Source organism: Mobula birostris, chromosome 10 (assembly GCF_030028105.1).
Source record: "Mobula birostris isolate sMobBir1 chromosome 10, sMobBir1.hap1, whole genome shotgun sequence".
Classification (NCBI taxonomy): Eukaryota; Metazoa; Chordata; class Chondrichthyes; order Myliobatiformes; family Myliobatidae; genus Mobula; species Mobula birostris.
In genome coordinates this window covers 99,004,408-99,025,595 of record NC_092379.1, presented here as the reverse complement: position 1 = coordinate 99,025,595, position 21,188 = coordinate 99,004,408, and the positions used below count along the sequence as shown (strand labels likewise).

At 41.0% G+C, this 21,188-nt stretch overlaps 1 protein-coding gene across 7 annotated transcripts in view; it reads left to right on the top strand.

The window, feature by feature from the left end:
* The window catches only part of clcn5b (chloride channel, voltage-sensitive 5b), a 130,629-nt gene that overhangs the window by 68,348 nt on the left and 41,093 nt on the right, over nt 1–21,188 (top strand). For all 7 annotated transcript variants that reach the window (XM_072270687.1, XM_072270682.1, XM_072270683.1 and 4 more), the window contains one exon: nt 16,368–16,531. In XM_072270687.1, coding sequence (XP_072126788.1) covers nt 16,384–16,531 — 148 coding nt within the window. In that variant the 5' untranslated portion in view covers nt 16,368–16,383. The remainder of the gene's footprint in view (nt 1–16,367; nt 16,532–21,188) is intronic.

Below are 21,188 nucleotides of genomic sequence, written 5' to 3'. Positions count from 1 at the left end.
TTAACCACATTATCATCCAGATCATTGATATAGATGACAAACAACAACAGACCCAGCTCCAGTCCCTGCGGCAGTCCAATAATCACAAGCCTCCAATAACAGAGGCAACCATCAGCTACTGCTCTCTGGCTTCTCCCACAAAGCCAATGATGAATTCAATTTACTCTCTTGTCTTGAATGCCGAGTGACTGAACCTGCTTGACCAATGTCTCATGCAGGACCTTATCAAATGCCTTGCTAAAGTCCATGTAGACAACATCCACTGCTTTGCCTTCATCCACTTTCCTGGTGGTGGCATCCGTTAGTCTGGCAAGACCATGGATCTGCGCCTGGGAAGTCTGTGTTGGTAGAGCAGCGTCTGTTGTGGAGGCCCACATGTAGACGACATCCACTGCTTTGCCCTTCATCCACTTCCCTGGTAACTTCCTTGAAAAACTCTATAAGATTGGTTAGACATGACATACCATGCACAAAGTCATACTGACTATCCCTCATCAGTTCAAGTCTATCCAAATACTCATATCCAATGCCTTAGAATACTTTTCAATAACTTTCCACAATAACCATTTACAGTAATCCTACATAAATCTCACATTTTCTCCTTTCCATGTTTCCATTAACATCCTTCCCCCCCCCCCCCCACACACACACATTCTGTCATTCATTTACACATAAGGGATAACTTGCAGTGGCCAATTAACTTGCCAAACTATAGATCTATGGATTGTAGGAGGAAACCTCAGTACTTGGAGGGAATATATGTGCTATTACACCTTCACAAAAACAGATTGAATCTGAACTGTTACTAGCCGTGTTACTGCTGCACGTTTAGCGTAGACTGATAAATGACAAATTGTGAGATTTGCAGCAGAGAAGTGTCCTAAGGGTGACTATTTCCAAGAAGAGAATCCTCTGTATAACACTCACTGTTGAAATGCAATGTCATTGATATTGCTAACTGTCAACATCCTGTCAGTCACAGTTAGCGAAAAACTCAGTTGAGCCAGGAATATAATTGCTGCACCTACAAAAGTAGATGGGAGGTTGCATGTCCTCTATTTCCCAATATTTAAAAACCTTTCCATCTTTTTTAAGGCTCATTCAGAACATAATGCTGTATCTTCTATCTGCCTGGACGATTGCAGCTTCAACAACTTGACACTTATCCAAGAAAAAAATACCCAATCAATTGGTTACACATCCTCCAGCTTAACCATTCATTCCCTATTCCACTGGAAAATTGAGACTGCAGTGCATAAAAGACATTCATTACTTTCCCTGGCCAATCCAGCACTTCCTCCCAAAGTCCTGATGAAGGGTCTCAGCCTGAAACGTTGGCCATACCCTTTTCCATAGATGCTGCCTGGCCTGCTGAATTCCTCCAGCATTTTGTGTGAGTTACTTCTTAAGTTGTCATGTCTGCCATGAGGTAATAGGTATATGGAAACAGCACCAAATTATGTACAGCCCTAAGTCACACAGCATCCTGATTTGGAAACATCGAGTATAGATTCATGAGCATAGTCCAGCTCTCTTCAGCCTCCTCAAAAAGTAGAGGTGTTGGTGAACTTTTCTGATTGTGTAGGCTGCGTTCTGAGGCCTTGAGAGGTTGTGTGAGATGTGCACTGTTGCTTTTGGAGCAGTTAAGTTCAAGATGAGCATGAGGGGCATAGATATTTAGAAGAACTGTAGAGTTGAAGACTTGTTTTTTCAGATTCAGAATCAGGTTTAATATCAGCAGCTTGTTGTGAAATTTATTAACCTTACGGCAGCAGTACAATGAAATGCATGATAAATATAGAGAAAAAAACTGAATTATAGTAAGTATATATCTATTAAATACTTATGTTAAAATAAGTAGTGCAAAAAATGAATAAAAGTAAAGATGTAGAGAGATAGTGTTCATGGGTCCAATGTCCATTTAGAAATTGAATGTCAGAGGGGAAGAAACTGTTCCTGAATCACTGACTGTGCCTTTGGGCTTCTGTACCTCCTTCCCGACGGTAACAATGAGGCTGAGTGGTGGAGACTGTGATGGAGAGTGGCAAGACCATGGATTAGAAAAGAATATTTATTGTTAGTGGGAATACTGCCAAAAATTTAAAGAGCTTGGAAGTTGATCTCTCAGGAGAAATGGATTACGTATTTGATCTAACTTCTACATAATAGGGTGCTGGCTCTTTTAGAAGAAGTAATTAACATTTGAAAGGTTTATTTACTTCTGAGGTGTTTGGGGCTTTGTTTATGGCAAACAAAACCTTTGTTCTTCAACTTAATTGTATATCACTGTGTGTACTTTTTTAAAAAGGAACTTTATATTCTGCCAGAAGCACATTCATGCTTTTAAATATTTACTTGGAGTGGATTTCTGAAGGTAATGTTGATTTTATGGTGAGCACAGTTTGGCCTATGAGAAAATTGAAGAGTATAATGGTTATCCCAGCTACTTCTGAATCTTGATATCTGGAGTTGACCTCATTTGGTTTTCAAACAAACTAAGTACAGTGGATTCTGGTTACTTGGGACACATCGGGACCAGTACATTTTGGCCCAATTAGGTGGTTGCTCAAATTAGCCGAAGTTTCATAGAAATAGTTGAAAAAGGTATAAAAAAGATAAACTACCATTTAACTGAGTAACACATTATGTAGTTAAATAAAATACAGAACAAATTAGAACACTACCAATGCTACTACAATTCTAGTTCCTAATAGTTATCAATGGAGGAATTCAGTCAATGTACACTGCTGTGTATGATGGGTCCATGGAATGGTAGCAGCCCTAGTGAACATGCTTGTCATGTCCTTTCTGGGGCAGCTCGCTCACCTTTTAGTCTCCACTGGACACTCAGCTACCTATGGCTCCAAGTAGCTGTTCGCATGTGAAAGCGGATAACATTTTGGCCGTCAAGCTAAACTATGAGAGGGTAGCCGGCGGGCTTCATACCCCAGTGAAATAGGGACATGTCTGTCCTAGCATGTGAAGTCAGTTCTGGTGGACTGAGTGGATGAGGTAAACAGTGAAATCCAACACCTAAGAATTCAGTTCTGCAACATTTCGTGGAAAGAGAATGGCATGATAAGGCACAGAAGTTGTCATAGTTATCCATTGCAACCAAGGAAGATTCCAGTTTGTGGTGACTACTCGTACCACTGGACCCAGAATTACCTAGTCAAAGAAGTGAAACTGTCCCAGAGCAACAGCTTTTCCACTTTTAAAAACTCTCCCACACAGTTTTCACTATCATCATTAGAATGATAGACAACCTGCTGTGTTCTTTTGATTGACTGTAAGTAAACAAAATTAGTGCAGACACCTCGGTGCAGATAATACATTGCTTTCATACAATGCTTTTGATGATTGCATCCTCCAAATCTTCATTTTCATTGTAATATTTAAGATGATTGTTGATACCTTCAAGTTTTTTGTAGTTTCTAACTTGTTGAAGTAGTGAAATTGTGTGGTGGCTCGCCCACGCGGCAAGTGAACCGGCTCCAGCAGTCGCGGGCGAATCCGCAGCCAGCGGCAACCAAGAGGGCTCTGAGTGCAGGGCAGACCTCGGCCCGGAAGCCGACGTCACTTCTGCCCCACAAAGGGCAGGGGATGCTGGGAGCGGGCACATAAGCGCGAGCGGATTTAAACAGAAAACAGTTCAACCAGACCCTGCTCGACTCAGTGTGTTGCTTTCACTCGTTGCGTATCAGCGCGACTACAATTGTTTCATTTTCACTCCTAGCTGTTCCTGGCATCTCCAAGCCTGAATGCTTGAAATTGCAGCGAGCAAAACAATTCTAAATTGCTTTACTGCTTAGTTCTCGCCAACTATCAGTGACAAAAAATCACTGCTTTTTGAACACAAACACACACAAATGATGCCATTTAAAAATTGTTTGTTCTAAGCATGGTGTAGCGTCTAATGGCCTCACAAGTTCCCGTCGCTGATACTAATTAGAAACTGTTTGGCAACAGTCTCTTATCCTCATTGAGTGGCGTAGTATCCCACTTAAAGGGAATCCTGGTTATTTTCTCAATTAGTTTTTGTTCTTTGAGTTGTCCAAAGTAAGTGGCTGCTCTGATTTACCAATGGACCAATTAACCAGAATCCACTGTATATGGGAAAGTAGCAGCTGAAGAATTTACTGCTGTCATTAGATGTCCTGAATATTTGTGATGTGTAGTTACTGTTTTCCACTTTTAAATTGAATTAAAAGTATTACTGATAATTTTAAAATGTACTGTAATACATTAGGTAGTTCTCAGTTTTCTTAGATTTATCAATTTTCAATGGATTAAAAAGAGGATACATTTCTATTTACCTCAACTTATTTTCTTTCTTTTACTGGAGTGCTGGAGCAGGATGCTTCAGGATCATGACCTGTAAAGTCATTCTTTAAGTGTGTGTATTGCATTGAATTACAGCTACTGTAATATGAGGGGGTATCACGGCTAAGCAGGTTCTTTTAATTGATCTGCTTTCAAACATTCCAGCAGTTTAAGGATATTTGAGCTAATTATACTCTGTTGCCATCTTTTCTGTAAACATATCCGAATCAAATTCAAAATCAGCTTTATGATCACTGACATGTTGTGAAATTTGTTTTGCAACAGCAGATGAGTGAGGGCCATAACAATTATAAAAGTTACGAAACTAAATAGTGCAACAGAAGAACAGCAAAGTAGTGTTCATGGGTTTATAGACCATTCAGGAATCTGATGGCAGAGGGGAAGAAGCTGTTTCTGAATTGTTGAGTGTGGATCTTCAGCCTCCTATACTTCACCCCGATGGTAGTAATGAGAAGAGAGCATGTCCTGGGTGGTGAAGGACCTTTCACCAGCACCACCTCTTGAAGATGTTCTTAATGGTGGAGAGGTGTGTGCCCATGACAGAATGGCTGAGTCTGTAACCATCTACAGCCTCTTTCACAGACATCCCACCTCTCCCAGAAGTTCCGGGAGTCTCCTGCATATGCATAGTGGCTCCCTGATGCCCGCAAATTACATACAATATCATGGAAATCAATTTTTTTGAGAGCGTGCGAGAGAGAGAGAGAGAGAAAGAGAGAGCGCGAGAGCAAGCAAGCGAGAGAGAAAGCAAAAGAGAGAGCGCGAGAGCGACCACGAAAGAGAGTGAGAGCAAGCAAGAGCGCGCGAGCAAGAGAGCGAAAGAGAAAGCGAGAGAGAGAGCGCAAGCAAGCGAGAGTGAGAGAGAAAGCGAGAGCGAGAAAACAAGCAAGAGCGCGCGAGAGAGAGAGCAAGCGAGAGCGGCCACGAGAGAGAGAGCACGAGTGAGAGCGTACCATGGGAGAGTGTTCCAAAAAAAGAAAATATGAAATATACGTCACCCCAAACTGCAGGGTGGGATGTCTGCTTTCAATCCTGCACATTGGAGCCTCCATACCATGCACTGATGCAAGCAGTCAGAATGTTCTCCACTGTACATCTGTAGAAATTTGCAAGTATAATGACGTAACAAATGTCCTCAAATTTCAAATGAGGTAGAGCTGCTGACTTGCTTTCTTCACGATTACATCAACATTTTGGGCCCAGATAGACTTTCTGAGTTGTTGACGCCGAGGAACTTGAAACTGCTCACTCTTTCCATGACCCTTCAATGTGGGCTGATATGTGTTCTCCCGACTTCCCCTTCCTGAAGTTCACAATTAACTCCTTGGTTTTGCTAACATTGTGTGTAAGGTTGTTCTTGCAACATCACTCAACCAGCTGATCTATTTTGCTCCTATATGCTTCTTGATCACTATCTGAGACTCTGCTAACACAAGTTGTGTCATTGGTGAATTTATAGATGGCATTTCAACTATGCCTACCCACAGAAGAGAGCATAAGAGTGGAGCAGTGGCTAAACAGGCATTCCTGAGATGTGCCTATGTTATTCCTCAGTGAGAAGGTGATGTTATTACTGATTTGTATTGACTGTGACCTCCTAATCATGCAGTCAAGGATCCAGTTGCAGAGGGAGGTACGGAGACTCAGGTTTTGAAGCTTGTTGATTAGTACCGAGGGATGATGGTGTTGAATGCTGAACTGTAATCAATAAACAGGAGCTTGACATATGTTTTTCTGTTGTTCTGTATGTTTTGCTGTTGCATGTTTATCATGAACTGGGGATTGAGCCCAGTATTTTCCTGGTCATAATTTAATACGACCTCTCTTATTGTAGTGATCTTGAAGCTAATGATCACAATTCTTTTGATTCAATTTAAAACAAGTTAAATTCTTTGCCCTTATCAGATTCTTCTAGCTCTGCTACACTGTGATCACCCAGCTCTGATCTCATGGATTTCCTCTTCCTTAATAATGGATAATTCATTTACCTTGTTCTTTGTGCTCTAGAACTCTTCCCTAAACCACTCTTGCTCAATTTCTCTACTCCAGTTTTTTAGCTAAATGTGCAAAGAATTAATGCGGATGTTGTCAACAAAAATGAAGTTGCCATTACTAGAGAGAAAGTTCTTGGGAAATTGAAAGGTCTATAGGTGGAAAATCATCTGGACCAGGTGGTGTATACCCCAAGATTCTGAAGGAAGTGGCTGAAGAGATTGTGGAGGCATTAGTAATCATCTTTGAAGAATCACTAGATTCTGGAATGGTTCTGGAAGAGTGGAAAATTGCAAATGTCACTCCACACTTCAAGAAGGGAGAGAGGCAGAAGAAAGGCAACTATAGGCCAGTTCGTCTGACCTCAGTGGTTGGGAAGATGTTGGAGTCGATTATTAATGATGAGATCTCAAGGTACTTAGAGGCACGTGATAAAATAGGCATGGATTCCTCAAGGGAAAATCCTGCCTGACAAATCTGTTCGAATTTTTTTGGAGAATTAACAAGCAGGATAGACAAAGGAGAATCAATTGATGTTGTGCACTTGGATTTCAGAAGTCCTTTGACCACACATGAGGCTGCTTAACAAGCTATGAATCTGTGGTATCACAGAAAAGATACTAGCATGGATAAAACAGTGGCTGATTGGAGGGAGGCAAAGAGTAGGAATAAGGAATAAGGGAGCCTTTTCTAACTGGCTATCGGTGACTAGTGGTGTTCCACCGTGTCTCAGTTGGGTCCACTTCTTTTTACATTATATGTCAATAATTTTGATGATGGAATTGATGGCTTTTTGCAAAGTTTGCATACGATATGAAGATAGGTAGAGGGGCAGGTACTTTTAAGGAAGTAGGTTACAGAAGGACTTGGACAGATTAGGAGAATGGGCAAAGAAATGGTAGATGGAATATGGTGTTGGAAAGTGTATGGTCTTGCACTTTTGTAGAAGAAATGAAAGGGTTGACTATTTTCTAAATGGAGAGAAAATATAAAAAAACTTAGGTGGAAAGGGACTTGGGAGTCCTTGTGCAGGATTCCCTAAAGATTAATTTGCAGGTTGAGTCTGTAGTGAGGAAGGCAAATGCGATGTTAGCATCTATTTCAAGTGGCTGGCTGCTGGCATAGTAGCGTCGGTGCCGGACTTCAGAACAAAGGCTCCAGAGTTCGAATCCAGCCGGCTCCCTTGCACGCTTTCCATCTGTGCTGGGTTATGGGTTGAGCGTTGAGCTAGCAACTCGGCCTCGTAAAAATAAGAGAGCCTGCTAAAAAAAATGCCGTCATGACGGCGACCCGATGACTCCACTTGGAGTTGAGGGCTTTCTTCTTCAATCCATTTCAAGAGGACTAGGATATAAAAGCAAGGATGTAATGTTCAGACTTTATAAAGTGCTGGTGAGGCCTCACTTAGAGTATTGTGAGCAGTTTTGTGCCTTTATCTTAGAAAGGATATGCTGAAAATGGAGAAGGCTCAAAGAAAGTTCAGGAAGATATTTCCAGGATTGAAAGGCTTGCCATATGAAGAGCGTTTGATGGTTCTGGGCCTGTATTCACTAGAATTCAGAAGAATGAGGATTGACTTCATTGAAACCTATTGAATGGTGAAAGGGTTTGATAAAGTGAATGTGGAGAGGATGTTTCCTATGGTGGTAGAGTCTAAGACCAGAGGACACAGCCTCAGAATAGAGGATGTCCTTTTAGAATGCAGATGAGGAGGAATTTCTTTAGCCAGGGAGTGGTGAATCTGTGGAATTGTTTGCCACAGGCTGCTGTGAAGGCCAAGTCTTGTGTACATTTTAAGGCAGAGGTTGATAGATTCTTGATTGGTCAGGGCATTAAGGAATATGGGGAGAGGGCAGGAGACTGGGGCTGAGAGAAAACTTGGATCAGTCATTATGATATGGCGGAGCAGACTCACTGGTCCAAATGGCCTAATTCTGTTCCTATATCATATGGTCTTGTGATCCTATAGTTTTAAAACAATGGAACAGCTGCTTCAAATGAAATCTACATTTGCATTAAACAGCAGTATCTCTAAACTATGCCACTCCTATCAGCTTTGAAATAGTGCATTTTACTGTCTGCCTCACAGCTGAACTGCAATGATTAGTGTGAATTTTTTGCATTTTAGTCTATAATTATCACTTGGTTCACCTCATTGAAACAGGTTTTCTGATCATTCTTTAATTTTTCGGGCAGTTTACAGTGCAAAAGTTTGCCATTTTTATCTACTTTAGGATACCCTGAGATCATTAAAGATCTTGTGTAAGTGCAAGTTATTCTTTCTTTTATATCTGCTAAAGATAGTTGACCTACTAATTTCAAATCTAATACTATGAATTCCAATCTGTTATCTCCTTTACGCTGAAAATTAATGTTATAAGCTTTGTAGGTTTAATATTAGAACATTCTTAAAACTATAAGGTTTACTGTAATTTTCTTTCTCTCTTACTCTCTTAAACCAATATTTCTCATGTTACTTTATTTTTCTTTCCTTGTCTAATGAGACCTTGAACCCACCTGTTGTAATTCATATTTCCTTTCCAAGTTGTTGCACAACTAATTTAGCAATCCTTCCATCTAGTTGTGTAAGGAGGCACAGTGTTTGTTCAGATCCAATATACTTCGGTAACACCAAGAATTTAGTTACATTGATGTTCAAGGGTAAGTCCACTAAGGTCACTACAATTACTTCTATCGCAATTAATTGATTATTTGCTCACATTTACTTGGTGCTGGGCATCTTCGGGTTTAACTCTTAGCTTGTCTTCTTCCCTTTATTCTTGAAACAAGAATCATCTTGCCAACCAAATTGCTTGTTGACTGCTTTTGGTGGTGGCACAGCAATTATTGGAGTAACAATCTAAAAGCCAGAGGTCAAAGCTTGTTGTGGCACCTTGTTAGAATTTAAATGTTGATCAGATTATTGTTTTAAAAAAGGTTTACAGTATCTTGTTTATTGACATCATTCAGGGGAGCATAAATATGCCATCCTTACCAGTCTGCTCTTTATCCAACTCCAAGACCATTAATATGGTTGTTTCAGATGCACTCTGAAATGGCCTGGTAGCTGAGTTCAAAGACAAATGAGGCTAGCCTTAGCCAGTAAATGCTGATAAAAGTGATTAAAACTGATTGGAGCTGATCTTTACTGAGAGAGCAATTGGTAAAAACAATCCATTTTCTTGAATCTGAAAAGACACTAGAAAAGTAGGAGAGTGTTGGTGCAGAGCTTTGTAAATATGGTATTGGCCTCCTTAATTAAGGAAGACTATATGAAGCAGTGCAGCGAAGATTCAGTAAATCATTTTCTTTGGTAAAATTGTCTTTTGACAAAAGATGGAATAAATTGAGTTTTGCAGAATAAAAAGTGATCTTACTGAGACATCCAAGACTGAGGGACAGAACAGATGAGACACAATAAGACATTTTTCCTAGTGGAGGAATGTGAAACAAAGATGTGAGATTATCCACTTTGTTTACAAAAATGGAAAGGCAGCATATGTTTAAATGGTGGTGATTGAAAAATGTTTATTTTTATTCAGACCTGGATCTCCATGCACATGAATTACTGAAATTTAACAAATACATACAGCAAGCAATCAGAAAGGTAAACTCATGTTGGCCTTTATTGCAAAATGGTTTAGTCATAGTCATACTTAATTGATCCCGGGGGAAATTTAAGTATAATAATAATAATAATGATGTGTCATTACAATAACCTGGAGTTCTAGGGACACTGCGCATGGAATTAAAGTCCTAATGCAGAATTATGACGCAAAACATTGACCTTTACTGTTTTGCCACACACACACACCAGTAAAACAGATGTTGACTAGCCCACTGAGCTATCTCAGCAGATGTTGCTTCAGATTCCGGCACCCACAGTCTTTTATATCTCTGAAATATTGTGTATTGGTTTGGTTTCCATACCTGGATATGCTGAGTCCACTATTGTGTGTCAACTTTATGAACAGTATGGATGAAAATATCGTTTGTTAGTAAGTTTATCGATGACACTAAAATTGACAGTGAAGAAGGTTATCTAAGACTACAAGACCTAGATCAACAGAGAATGTGGCTAAGGAATGACAAATAGAAGTTAACTGGCATGAGTGCAGAGTGTTGTATTTTGAGGAAAGTTGATCCAGGGCAGATGTTGATATATCTAAGTTGCAGAAGAAGACAGATTGATAAATTTTTGCATCCTGGTGACATGGTAATGAGGTAGATCAGCCTTTATGAATGATGGGGAGAGCACAAGGAGTCCAGTTGCCTACTCCTTCCGTTTCTTGTGTTCCACCGTGCCAGGGGCACAGCGTTAGAATAAAATGTGACCTCAAAGTTAACAAAAAGAATTTCTGTTTGTGAATGCTGAGTCATTTAATGCATTCTTCTGTGTTAGAAGTTTCAGTCCACAGCAGAACTGAGGGATATGGAGATCAGACAGGAAAGACAAACATCAGATCAGCATTAATTATTTCGCAAAATAAGCTTGCACAGATTGCTCCCTTTCTTGTATCCCTAAACACAAAATTTAATGATTGAGTAATAGGAAAATGAGGAAGGAGCAGAGTGAATTAAAAACATCACATAACAGCATAAGGAATAGGAACAGGGTAGATTGTGGCTCTTCTGCACTGGTCTTCATTCATTAAGATCATAGCTGATCTTCTGACTCAGTGCTATTTTCCAGAACTATCTCCACATCAATAATTGTGTCTAAGTATCTTTCAATCTTGAATTAATCTAATGGCAGAGCCTTCGTAGCTGAGAGGTAGAGAATTTCGAAGTTCTGCTCGACACACACAAAATGCTGGAGGAACTCAGCAGGCCACGCAGGGTCTATGGAAAAAAAGTACAGTCGACGTTTTGGGCCGAAACATTTAGGCAGGACTGGAGAAAAAATGCTGAGGAGTAGATTTGAAAGGTGGGGGGAGGGGAGAGATAAACACTAGATCATAGGTGAGATTTGGAGGGGGAGGGATGAGCAAAGAGCTGAGAAATTGATTGGTGAAAGAGACAGAAGGCCATGGAAGAAAGAAGAGGAGGGGAGGAGCACCAGAGGATCTCAGAATGAGGCTTTTCATTCTAGAACGAAGGAGATGTCCTCCTTTTTCAAAGAAAGAGTCTTCCCTTCCTCAATCATCAATGCTGCCCAAAAACTGCATCTCTTCCATTTCACACATGTCTGCTCTTACCTGTTCTCCCACCAGGATACCAGGGATAGGGTTCCTCTTGTCCTCACCTACCAGCCTCCGCGTCCAGCACATAATTTTCCAAAACTTCCGCCACCTCCAACTGGATCCCACCATCAAACATATTTTTCCCTCCCCTCACCCCCCCCCCACTTTCTGCTTTCCACAGGGATCATTCTCTACACAACTCCCTTATCCATCCGTCCCTCCCCACTGATCTCCCTCCTGGCAGTTATCCTTGCAAGCGGAGTAGGTGCTTCACCTATACCTACACCTTCTCCGTCACTACCATTCAGGACCCCAAACAGTCCTTCCAGATGAGGTGACACTTCACCTATGAGTCTGTTGGGGTCATATACTGTATTTGGTGCTCCCAGTATGGCCTCTTGTATATCGGTGAGACCCGACGTAGATTGGGAGATCGCTTCGCCGAGCATCTACGTTCCATCTGCCAGAAGAGGCGGGATCTCCCAGTGGCCACCCATTTTAATTCCACTTTCCATTCCCATTCCGACATGTCCATCCATGGCCACATCCACTGTCGGGATAAGGCCACACTTAGGGTGGAGAAACAGCACCTTATATTCCATTTGGGTAGCCTCCAACTTGAAGACATGAACATCAATTTCTCAAATTTCCAGTAATGCCTTCACCACCCGCCCTGTCACCATTTTCCATCGCCTTGTTCCTCTCTCATGCTATCTCTTTGCCCGTCCATCGCCTCCCTCTGGTACTCCTCCTTCCATGTCCTGGTGAGTCAGTAACCTGGCAGAAACTACACCATGAAGACAAAGGAACACTCCAAGCACCTCTACAAAAATATTATTGAAAAACACAAGTCAGGGAATGGATGCGAGAAAATTTCCAAGTCACTGACTATCCCTTGGATTAATCAATCATTAAGAAATGGAAAAAATATGGCACAGCTGTAAATCTGCCTAGAGCCGTCCTCAAAAACTGAGTGACCGTGCAGGAAGAGGATGAGAGAGGGAGGCTGCCAAGAGACCTATGACAACTCTGGAGGTGTTACGAGCTTCAGTTGCTGAGATGGGAGAGACTGCGCATTTGACAACTGTTGTCCGGGTGCTTCACCAGTCACAGCTTTATGGCGGAGTGGCAAAGAGAAAGCCACTTTTTGGAGGAAAAATCTCACGTGAAATTTCAGCTCGGGTTTGCCAGAAGGCATGTGGGAGATTCTGAAGTCAGGTGGAAGAAGACTCTATGGTCTGATGAAACCAAGAGCTTTTTGCCCATCAGATTAAATGCTATGTTTGCCATAAGCCAAACACAGCGCATCATCAAAAACACACCATCTCTACCATGATACATGGTGGTGGCTGCATCATGATGTAGTGAAGCATCAGGCCCTGGAAGGCTTGTGAAGGTAGAGGGTAAAATGAATGCAGTAAAATACAGGGAAATTCTGGAGGAAAACATGATGCAGTCTGCAAGAGAACTGCAACTTGGGAGAAGATTTGTTTTCCAGCAAGACAATGACCCCAAGCATAAAGCCAAAGCTACACAGGGATGGCTTAAAAACAACAAAGTGAATGTCCTAGAGTGGCCAAGTCAGAGTTCAGACCTCAATCCAATTGAGAACTTGTGGCTGGACTTGAAAAGGGCTGTTCATTCTCAATCCCCATGCAATCTGACAGAGTATGAGCAGTTTTGTAATGAAGAATGGGGAAAAATTGCTGTGTCCAAATGTGTAAAGCTGATAGAGACCTATCCACACAGACTCAAGGCTATAATTGCTGCCAAAGGTGCAGCTACTAAATACTGACTTGAAGGGGGTGAGTAATTCTGCAATCAATTATTTTGTGTTAAATAATTGTAATAAATTTAGACCAATTTGTAGAAATTTGTTTTCACTTTGACATGAAAGAGTCTTTTCTGTTGATCAGTGTGAAAAAGCCAAATTAAATCCACTTTGATTCAATGTTGTAAAACAATAATACATGAAAACTTCCAAGGGGTGTGTATTCTTTTTATAGGCACTGTAAATTGGTATTACAACCAGAGACTTTGATCAACTTAACTGAGAATTTTTATTTGTGAATCACATACTCCTTTTTTTTACAGTAGAGCCCAATAAACAGGGGAAATTGTAAAGCATGACAAACTGGAAGTTCAAAAATTGAGATGTCAGCAATTCAAAAGTAATCGCCCCCTTTTGCTCAGTACTTAGTCGAACCGCCTCTGGCAGCTACTATAGTCTTTTTGGATAAGTCTGTTTTAGCTTTGCAGAATGTGAAATGGAGAAATCTTGCTCTATCTCCTTGCAAAGTTGCTCAAGCTATGCCAGGGTAGTTGGGGTGCGGCAGTGGGTTGTAGTCTTGCCAGAGATGTTTGATTGGGTTAAGGTCAGAACTCTGTCTGGGCCACTCAAGAACATCAATTTTCTTCATTTGAAGCCACTCCATGGTTGTTCTGGCAGTGCCTTGCTGAAAGATGAACTTCCTCCCCAGTTAAGCTTTCTGGCAAAGGTTAACAGATTTTTATCCAGGATCTCTCTGTGTTTAGCAGCATTCATTTTTGCATCCATCTTGACCAGATTTCTAGTCCCTGCTGCTGAAAAGTGTCTCCATAGCATGATGCTACCTCCACCATACTTTACAGTAGGGATAGTGTTACCTTGGCTGATGTGCCGTATTAGATTTAGTGTTAAGGCCAAAAGTTCCACATTAGTCTCAGCTTCTTCCACATCTTTACAGTATCTTCTAAGTGTTGCTTTATGGGCAAGGATATGTTTTTTTTTGCGATACGTGTGGCATAACTCCAACACTGCGCATCAACTAAGTAACATCATTTCTATTGTAAAGTATGGTGGTATAGGTAGCATCACTGATCGCCAAATTAGTTGCAGACAAAACAGTACAGGGAAAGAAGGATCTGAATACAGCAGAGAAAAAAAGAATAGTGAAAGGAAAAGCAAGACTGTAAAATCTTTAAAAATGTCAACATTGCTTCACCACTTAGAGGAAAAAATCATCACAATTTATTTTTTTTCCCAAAAGAAAAGTACTGCCGTCATTGTAAATCTGAATAACGAAGTGCTAGAGAGATTCATGAAATCTGGCAGCACCTTGGAAAATGATTTAATATAAAACTCTCTATTTTACTGATTCTGCCATTGTTACTAGTTCTTTTTGCAGTAATTTTAATTGGAAAATAGTGTGCAAATACAAAAACTTAATGTAAGCTGTGGAATTGGCTAGTATGTTTCCATCACAAGCCAGTCCTCATCGGAGGATCAGAGATGACGAGGGTTAGCAACTATAAATTCCTAGGTGTTGTTATTTCGGAGGGCCTGTCCTGGGCCCGGCATGTAAGTGCAATTATGAAGGAAGCACAGCAGCGCCTTTACTTCCTTAGGAGTTTGTGAAGATTTGGAATGATATCTAAAACTTTGACAAACTTCTATAGATGTGTACTGGAGAGTATATTGTCTGGCTACATCACAGGCTGGTATGGAAACATCAATGCCCTTGAACTGAAAATCCTAAAGAAGTAGCGGATTCAGCCCAGTAAATTATGGGTAAAGCCCTTCCCACCATTGAGCACTTCTGCATGAAACGCTGTCGCAAGAAAACAGCATCCATCATTGGGGACCCCCACCATCCAGGTCATGCTGTCTTCTCCCTGCTGCCATCAGCAAGAAGGTACAGGAGCCTCAGGACTCTTGCCACCTTTTTCAGGAACAATTACTACCCCTCAATCATCGGGCTTGTGAAACAAAGGGGATAACTTCACTGAACTCAGTTAGCCCATCATTTAAATTTTCCCACAACCAATGGACTCACTGTAAAGAACTCTTCATCTCCTGCCCTGGATATTTACTGCTTATTTATTTATTTTTATTATTTCTTTTGCTATTTGCACAGTTTGTTATCTTCTGCCCTCTGAATGCCCTAGTTGTGCGGTCTTTCATTGATTCTGTTATGGTTATTTTTCTATAGATTTATTGAGTATGCCCACTAGAAAATGAATCTCATTCATGATATAGTATATGGTGACCTTTCTGTACTTTGATAATAAAATATACTTTGAACTTTTACTTACAGGGTATCTCTTTATTCTTATAAATTACTGAAATATTTACTAGTTAATAACATTGTATAATTTAAATTATTTCAGCAGCAACGTTTGGTAAATTCCTTCAACCTGATCATTTTTATTCCATAGTTTGCTATCAATTCAGTTTTCAATTTTGAAGAAAGAACTTGGACTTTAGAATTTGTTATGCATCCTAGAAGGCATGCAGTAGATTTGCTGAGTAGCCTGGATGGGCAGAGTTTCAGAATTGGTGTGTGGGTGTGCAAGCTGAGTTAAAACACTGGGAAGGAGGGTGGGTTGGCAGGTGTTTCAAGTAAGTTGTGTTGCATTCTGGAGTTATTTTATTAAAATCTATTTGTCTTGACAATCCCAGTATCTGGCACTTACAGGAAGAACATTGCATGAGAAATGATACATTTGATGCATCTCTGGCAAGAAAAATACATCAGTTGTGTGAGTGTGACTCAAAATTTGAAGAGTCCAGTCATATCAGTGAAAAGAGCACAGTCCAATAAGGAAATGGTTCTAATCCTATATTGCTCTGGAAAAGCATCAATTTTTTCAGATGCCTAGCCCTGAGAAAAAAATGCTACTGCAGATTTGATCTTCTAGGTTTAATTTGCTTTGCAAATACATTGTTGATTAATTTTGTCTTCCTCAAAAATGACCATGGGCAGTGTTAAATGGCATTAAAGTTAAGACAATTAGCAAAGCAGTTTTAATTTTTTTTTTGCTACAGTGTCCCTAATTGCTTTCAAGAACTTTTTCTTTATCTTGTAGGTTTTGACAAACAGACATGGCCAGTGATCAATCTTACCGAAGAGGAAGTTTTAATAGCTACCAGAGCAACACAAGTGATGAAGATATGGTGGAGATCGCAGGAACACCTCTGGACTTTTCTTTGGCAGATGATGTTCCTCCACTGGATAGGGAACCACAGAAAGGTATTAAACAACAGAACTGCTGATGTTTCAGTATATGTGTACGCAAGATGATTGTATTCACAATTGCAAGAGTTTAAGCGGTTATGAAATCATTTGTCAATACTAGAAGCTAATTTATTTGATTTGTCAGTGCTTATAGTCCAGTCTGGTTCTGTTTTATTTAGCATATCATGAGTGAAGATTTGTTTAGTAGTTAGTTTCTGAAAAGAGGACATCAGTCCCGGAACATTTATATATACTTTGGTGTACTTTTGTTAGATCCATTTCATTGCCTTTTTCCACTCATGCAAATTTATTTTGCTCTTGAGAGCCACAGTTGAAAATGTATCATCCACACTTTAAGAAAACACATTCTGGATTGTAATCACTGACCTGTAAAGACAATCTGAGTCTGACAATCAATTATTGCTATGATTAACCTCATTGGCTTTGGTTTTGCAAAATGGCTTTTCATGTGGACCTTATTAGGTGATCTCCCTTTAAGAAAGCTACACTATCTTTCTTTATTAATTAATTCAGACTTCTACAAGGTGGCTATTATTATTATTTCTTAAAGTTTCTCTATCACTGAGGTTAAACTAACTGACTTATACTAGCTTTTGCCTTTTCATTTCATTTTGAATAAATTTATAGTATTTGTCCTCTCCATTAGCACCACTGTAGTAGCTATAGAGGATTGGAAAATTGCATTCTGCTCTTTTGCAGTTTCTTGCCCAGTCTACATACACAGAGAATCAAAATCGTGTTTATTATCGCTGATATATAATCAGTGGCCACTTTATTAGGTATACTTGTATACCTGCTCGTTAATGCAGATATCAAAATGGACCTCTATTATGAGGCCGTGACCACTAGTCCTAGGCTTATCCTAAAGGAAACATCCTCTCCACATCCACTCTATCTAGGCCTTAGAATATTTGATAGGTTTCAATAAGATCTCCCTTCATTCTTCTAAACTCCAGTGAGTACAAGCTAAGAGTGTTCCTCATATGTTAACCCTTTCATTGCTGGTATCATTCTCATAAACCTCCTCTGGATTACCTCCAATGCCAGCACATCTTAGATGAGGGGCCCAGATCTGCTCACAGTTCTCCAAGTGCAGTTTGACCAATGACTTATAAAACCTCAGAATTACCTCCTTGCTCTTATATTCTAGTCCTCTTGATGAATGCTAACATTGCATTTGCCACCTTTACCACCAACTCAACCTGCAAGTTAACCTGTGGAGAATCTTGCACAAGGACTCCTTGGTCCCTTTGCTAGGGAGTCTGATTTCTGAATTTTCTCCCTGTTCAGAAAATAGTCTATGCCTTTATTCCTTCTACCAAACTGCATGACCATGGCACTTCCCAACACTGTATTCCATCTGCCACTTTGCCCATTTTCCTAATCTATCTAAGCCCTTCTGCAGACTCCTTGATTCCTCAACACTACCTTACATATCTTTGTGTCAATTTTGTCATCTGAATCATTGAATATAGCGTAAAACAAGGTAGTCTCCACACGGACCCTTGCAGAACACCTCTAGTCACTGGCAGCCAACTAGAAATGGCCCCTTTTATTCCCAAACTTTGCCACATGCCAGCAATCCAACCTTCTATCCATGCTAGTATCTTTCCTGTAATACCATGGGCTCTTATCTTGTTAAGTAACCTCATATGTGGCACCTTGTCAAAGCTCTTATGAAAATCCAAGTAAACAACATTCACTGATTCTCTTTTGTCTATCCTGCTTGTTATTTCCTCAAAGAATTCCAACAAATTTTTCAGACAAGATTTCCCCTTAAGGAAACCATGCTGACTTTGGCCTATTATATTATATGCCTCCAAATACCCCAAAACCTCATCCTTTAACAATGGACTCCAACATCTTCCCAACCACTGAAGTCAGGCCAACTGGCCTATAATTTTGTTTCTTTTACCTCTTTCTGTTCTTAAAGAGTGGAGGGACATTTGCAATTTTCTAGTCCTCTGGAACCTTTCTAAAACCTAGGGATTCTTGAAAGGTCATTACTAATGCCTCCCCAAGCTACTGTTTTAGGACACTGCGGTGTAGTCCACCTGATCCAGGGGACTTATCAACCTTTAGACCTTCAGCACCCAAGCACCTTCTCATAATAATAACAACTACATTCACTTCTACCCATGACAAACTTGAATTTCTGGCATATTGGACGAGTCTTTAACAGTGAAGACTGACAATAAGTATTATATGTCAGTATATAAGTTCATTCATCATTTCTTGTTCCCTATTGCTAGCTCTCCAGCATCATTTTCCAGCAGTATGATATCCACTGTCACCTTTATTTTACTCCTTATATGTCTGTAAAAACTTTTGTTACCCTCTTTTATATTATTGACTAACTTACCTTCATACTTTATCTTTTGTCTTTTTTAATTGCCTTCTGTTCATTTTTAAAAGTTTTCTAATCTAACTTTCCACTATTTTTTACTATATTATATGGCATCTCTTGCTTTTATGCTGTCTTTGACTTCCCTTGTCACCCACAGTTGCCTTGTCCTCTCTTTAGAATACTTCTTCATCTTCAGGATGTATCTATCCTGAGCCTTCCGAATTGCCCCAGAAACTCCATCCATTGCTGTTCTGATGTCATCTCTGCTAGTGTTCCCTTCCAATCAGCTTTGGCCAGCTCCTCTCTCATGCCTCTATAATTCCTTTTACTCCACTGTAAAGCTGATACACCTGACTTTTTGAATGAGTTTGTTGATTCTGTTGGTGTCTGCTACCCTCAGCCTGCTGCCCCAGCACACAACAACAAACATGATAGCACTGGCCACCACAGACTCGTAGAACATCCTCAGCATCGTCTGGCAGATGTTAAAGGACATCAGTCTCCTCAGGAAATAGAGACAGCTCTGACCCTTCTTGTAGGCAGCCTCAGTGTTCTTAGACCAGTCCAGTTTATTGTCAATTTGTATCCCAGGTATTTGTAATCCTCCACCATGTCCACACTGACCCCCTGGATGGAAACAGGGGTCACCGGTACCTTAGCTCTCCTCAGGTCTACCACCAGCTCCTTAGTCTTTTTCACATTAAGCTGCAGATAATTCTGCTCACACCATGTGACAAAGTTTCCTACCGTAGCCCTGTACTCAGCCTCATCTCCCTTGCTGATGCATCCAACTATGGCAGAGTCATCGGAAAACTTCTGAAGATGACAAGACTCTGTGCAGTAGTTGAAGTCCGAGGTGTAAATGGTGAAAAGAAAGGGAGACAAGACAGTCCCCTGTGGAGCCCCTGTGCTGCTGATCACTCTGTCGGACACACAGTGTTGCAAGCACACGTACTGTGGTCTGCCCGTCAGGTAATCAAGAATCCATGATACCAGGGAAGCATCCACCTGCATCGCTGTCAGCTTCTCCCCCAGCAGAGCAGGATGTATGGTGTTGAAAGCACTGGAGAAGTCAAAAAGCATGACCCTCACAGTACTCGCTGGCTTATCCAGGTGGGCATAGACACGGTTCAGCAGGAAGACGATGGCATCTTCAACTCCTAGTCAGGGCTGGTAGGTGAACTGGAGGGGATCTAAGTGTGGCCTGACCATAGGCCGGAGCAGCTCCAGATCAAGTCTCTCCAGGGTCTTCATGATGTGGGAGGTCAGTGCCACCGGTCTGTAGTCATTGAGGCCTCTGGGGTGTGGCGTCTTCGGCACAGGGACGAGGCAGGATGTCTTCCACAGTACAGGAATCCTCCAGAGCCTCAGGCTCAGGTTGATTACATGGCGAAGTACTCCACATAGCTGAGGGGCACAGGTTTTGAGCACCCTGGTACTGACACCATCCGGGCCTGCAGCCTTGCTTGGGTTGAGACGTTTCAGCTGACTTCTCACCTGTTCAGCTGTGAAGCCCACCGTTGTGGTTTCGTGTGGGAAGGGATATAGTCATGAGAGCAGGGTGGGGGACTGTGAGGAGGGGTAGGAGGGGAGAGTGGAATATGTGTTGGTTGGGAGCCAACAACAGATGGCTCATGTGGGAGATGGGCAGGGGCCACAATGTCAAATCTGTTAAAGAACAGGTTAAGTTCATTGGCCCTGTCCACACTGCCTTCAACTCCTCTGTTGCTAGTTTGCCGGAACCCAGTGATGGTCCTCATCTCCCTCCAGACCTCTGTCATGTTGTTCTGCTGAAGTTTCCGCTCAAGCTTCCTCCTGTACCTGTCTTTAGCCTCCCTGATCCTGGCTTTCAGGTCCCTCTGTATTGCGTTCAGCTCCTCCCTATTTTCATCTCTAAATGCTCTGTCGTCCTCAAACACAGTGATGTCCACAACATTATAACTCTTCTGCAAGATCATCTACTTGATTCATTTTAGTCAGATATAACACCTTCAATCCTGTATTCATCATGCTACCTTGCATGAAGACAAATATCTGCAGATGCTGTAACCTGGAATGAAAATACTCAAAGGATTGCATCAGGATCTCAATCTGAAACATTAATTTACACCTATTTTATCTATGTGTTTGATTTTCTGTGTTGTTCCAACATTGCTGTTCTTTTTTGGTGTCAAATTGTGTGCTAACTCTCATGTTTTAGTGTCATTAGCTATGCCTAAAGGAGAAAAACATTTTTCTTAAATTGCTGCTCATGAACACATTCATTGGAGCAGAATTGGAGTTTAGAATGAACAGTAAACCTCT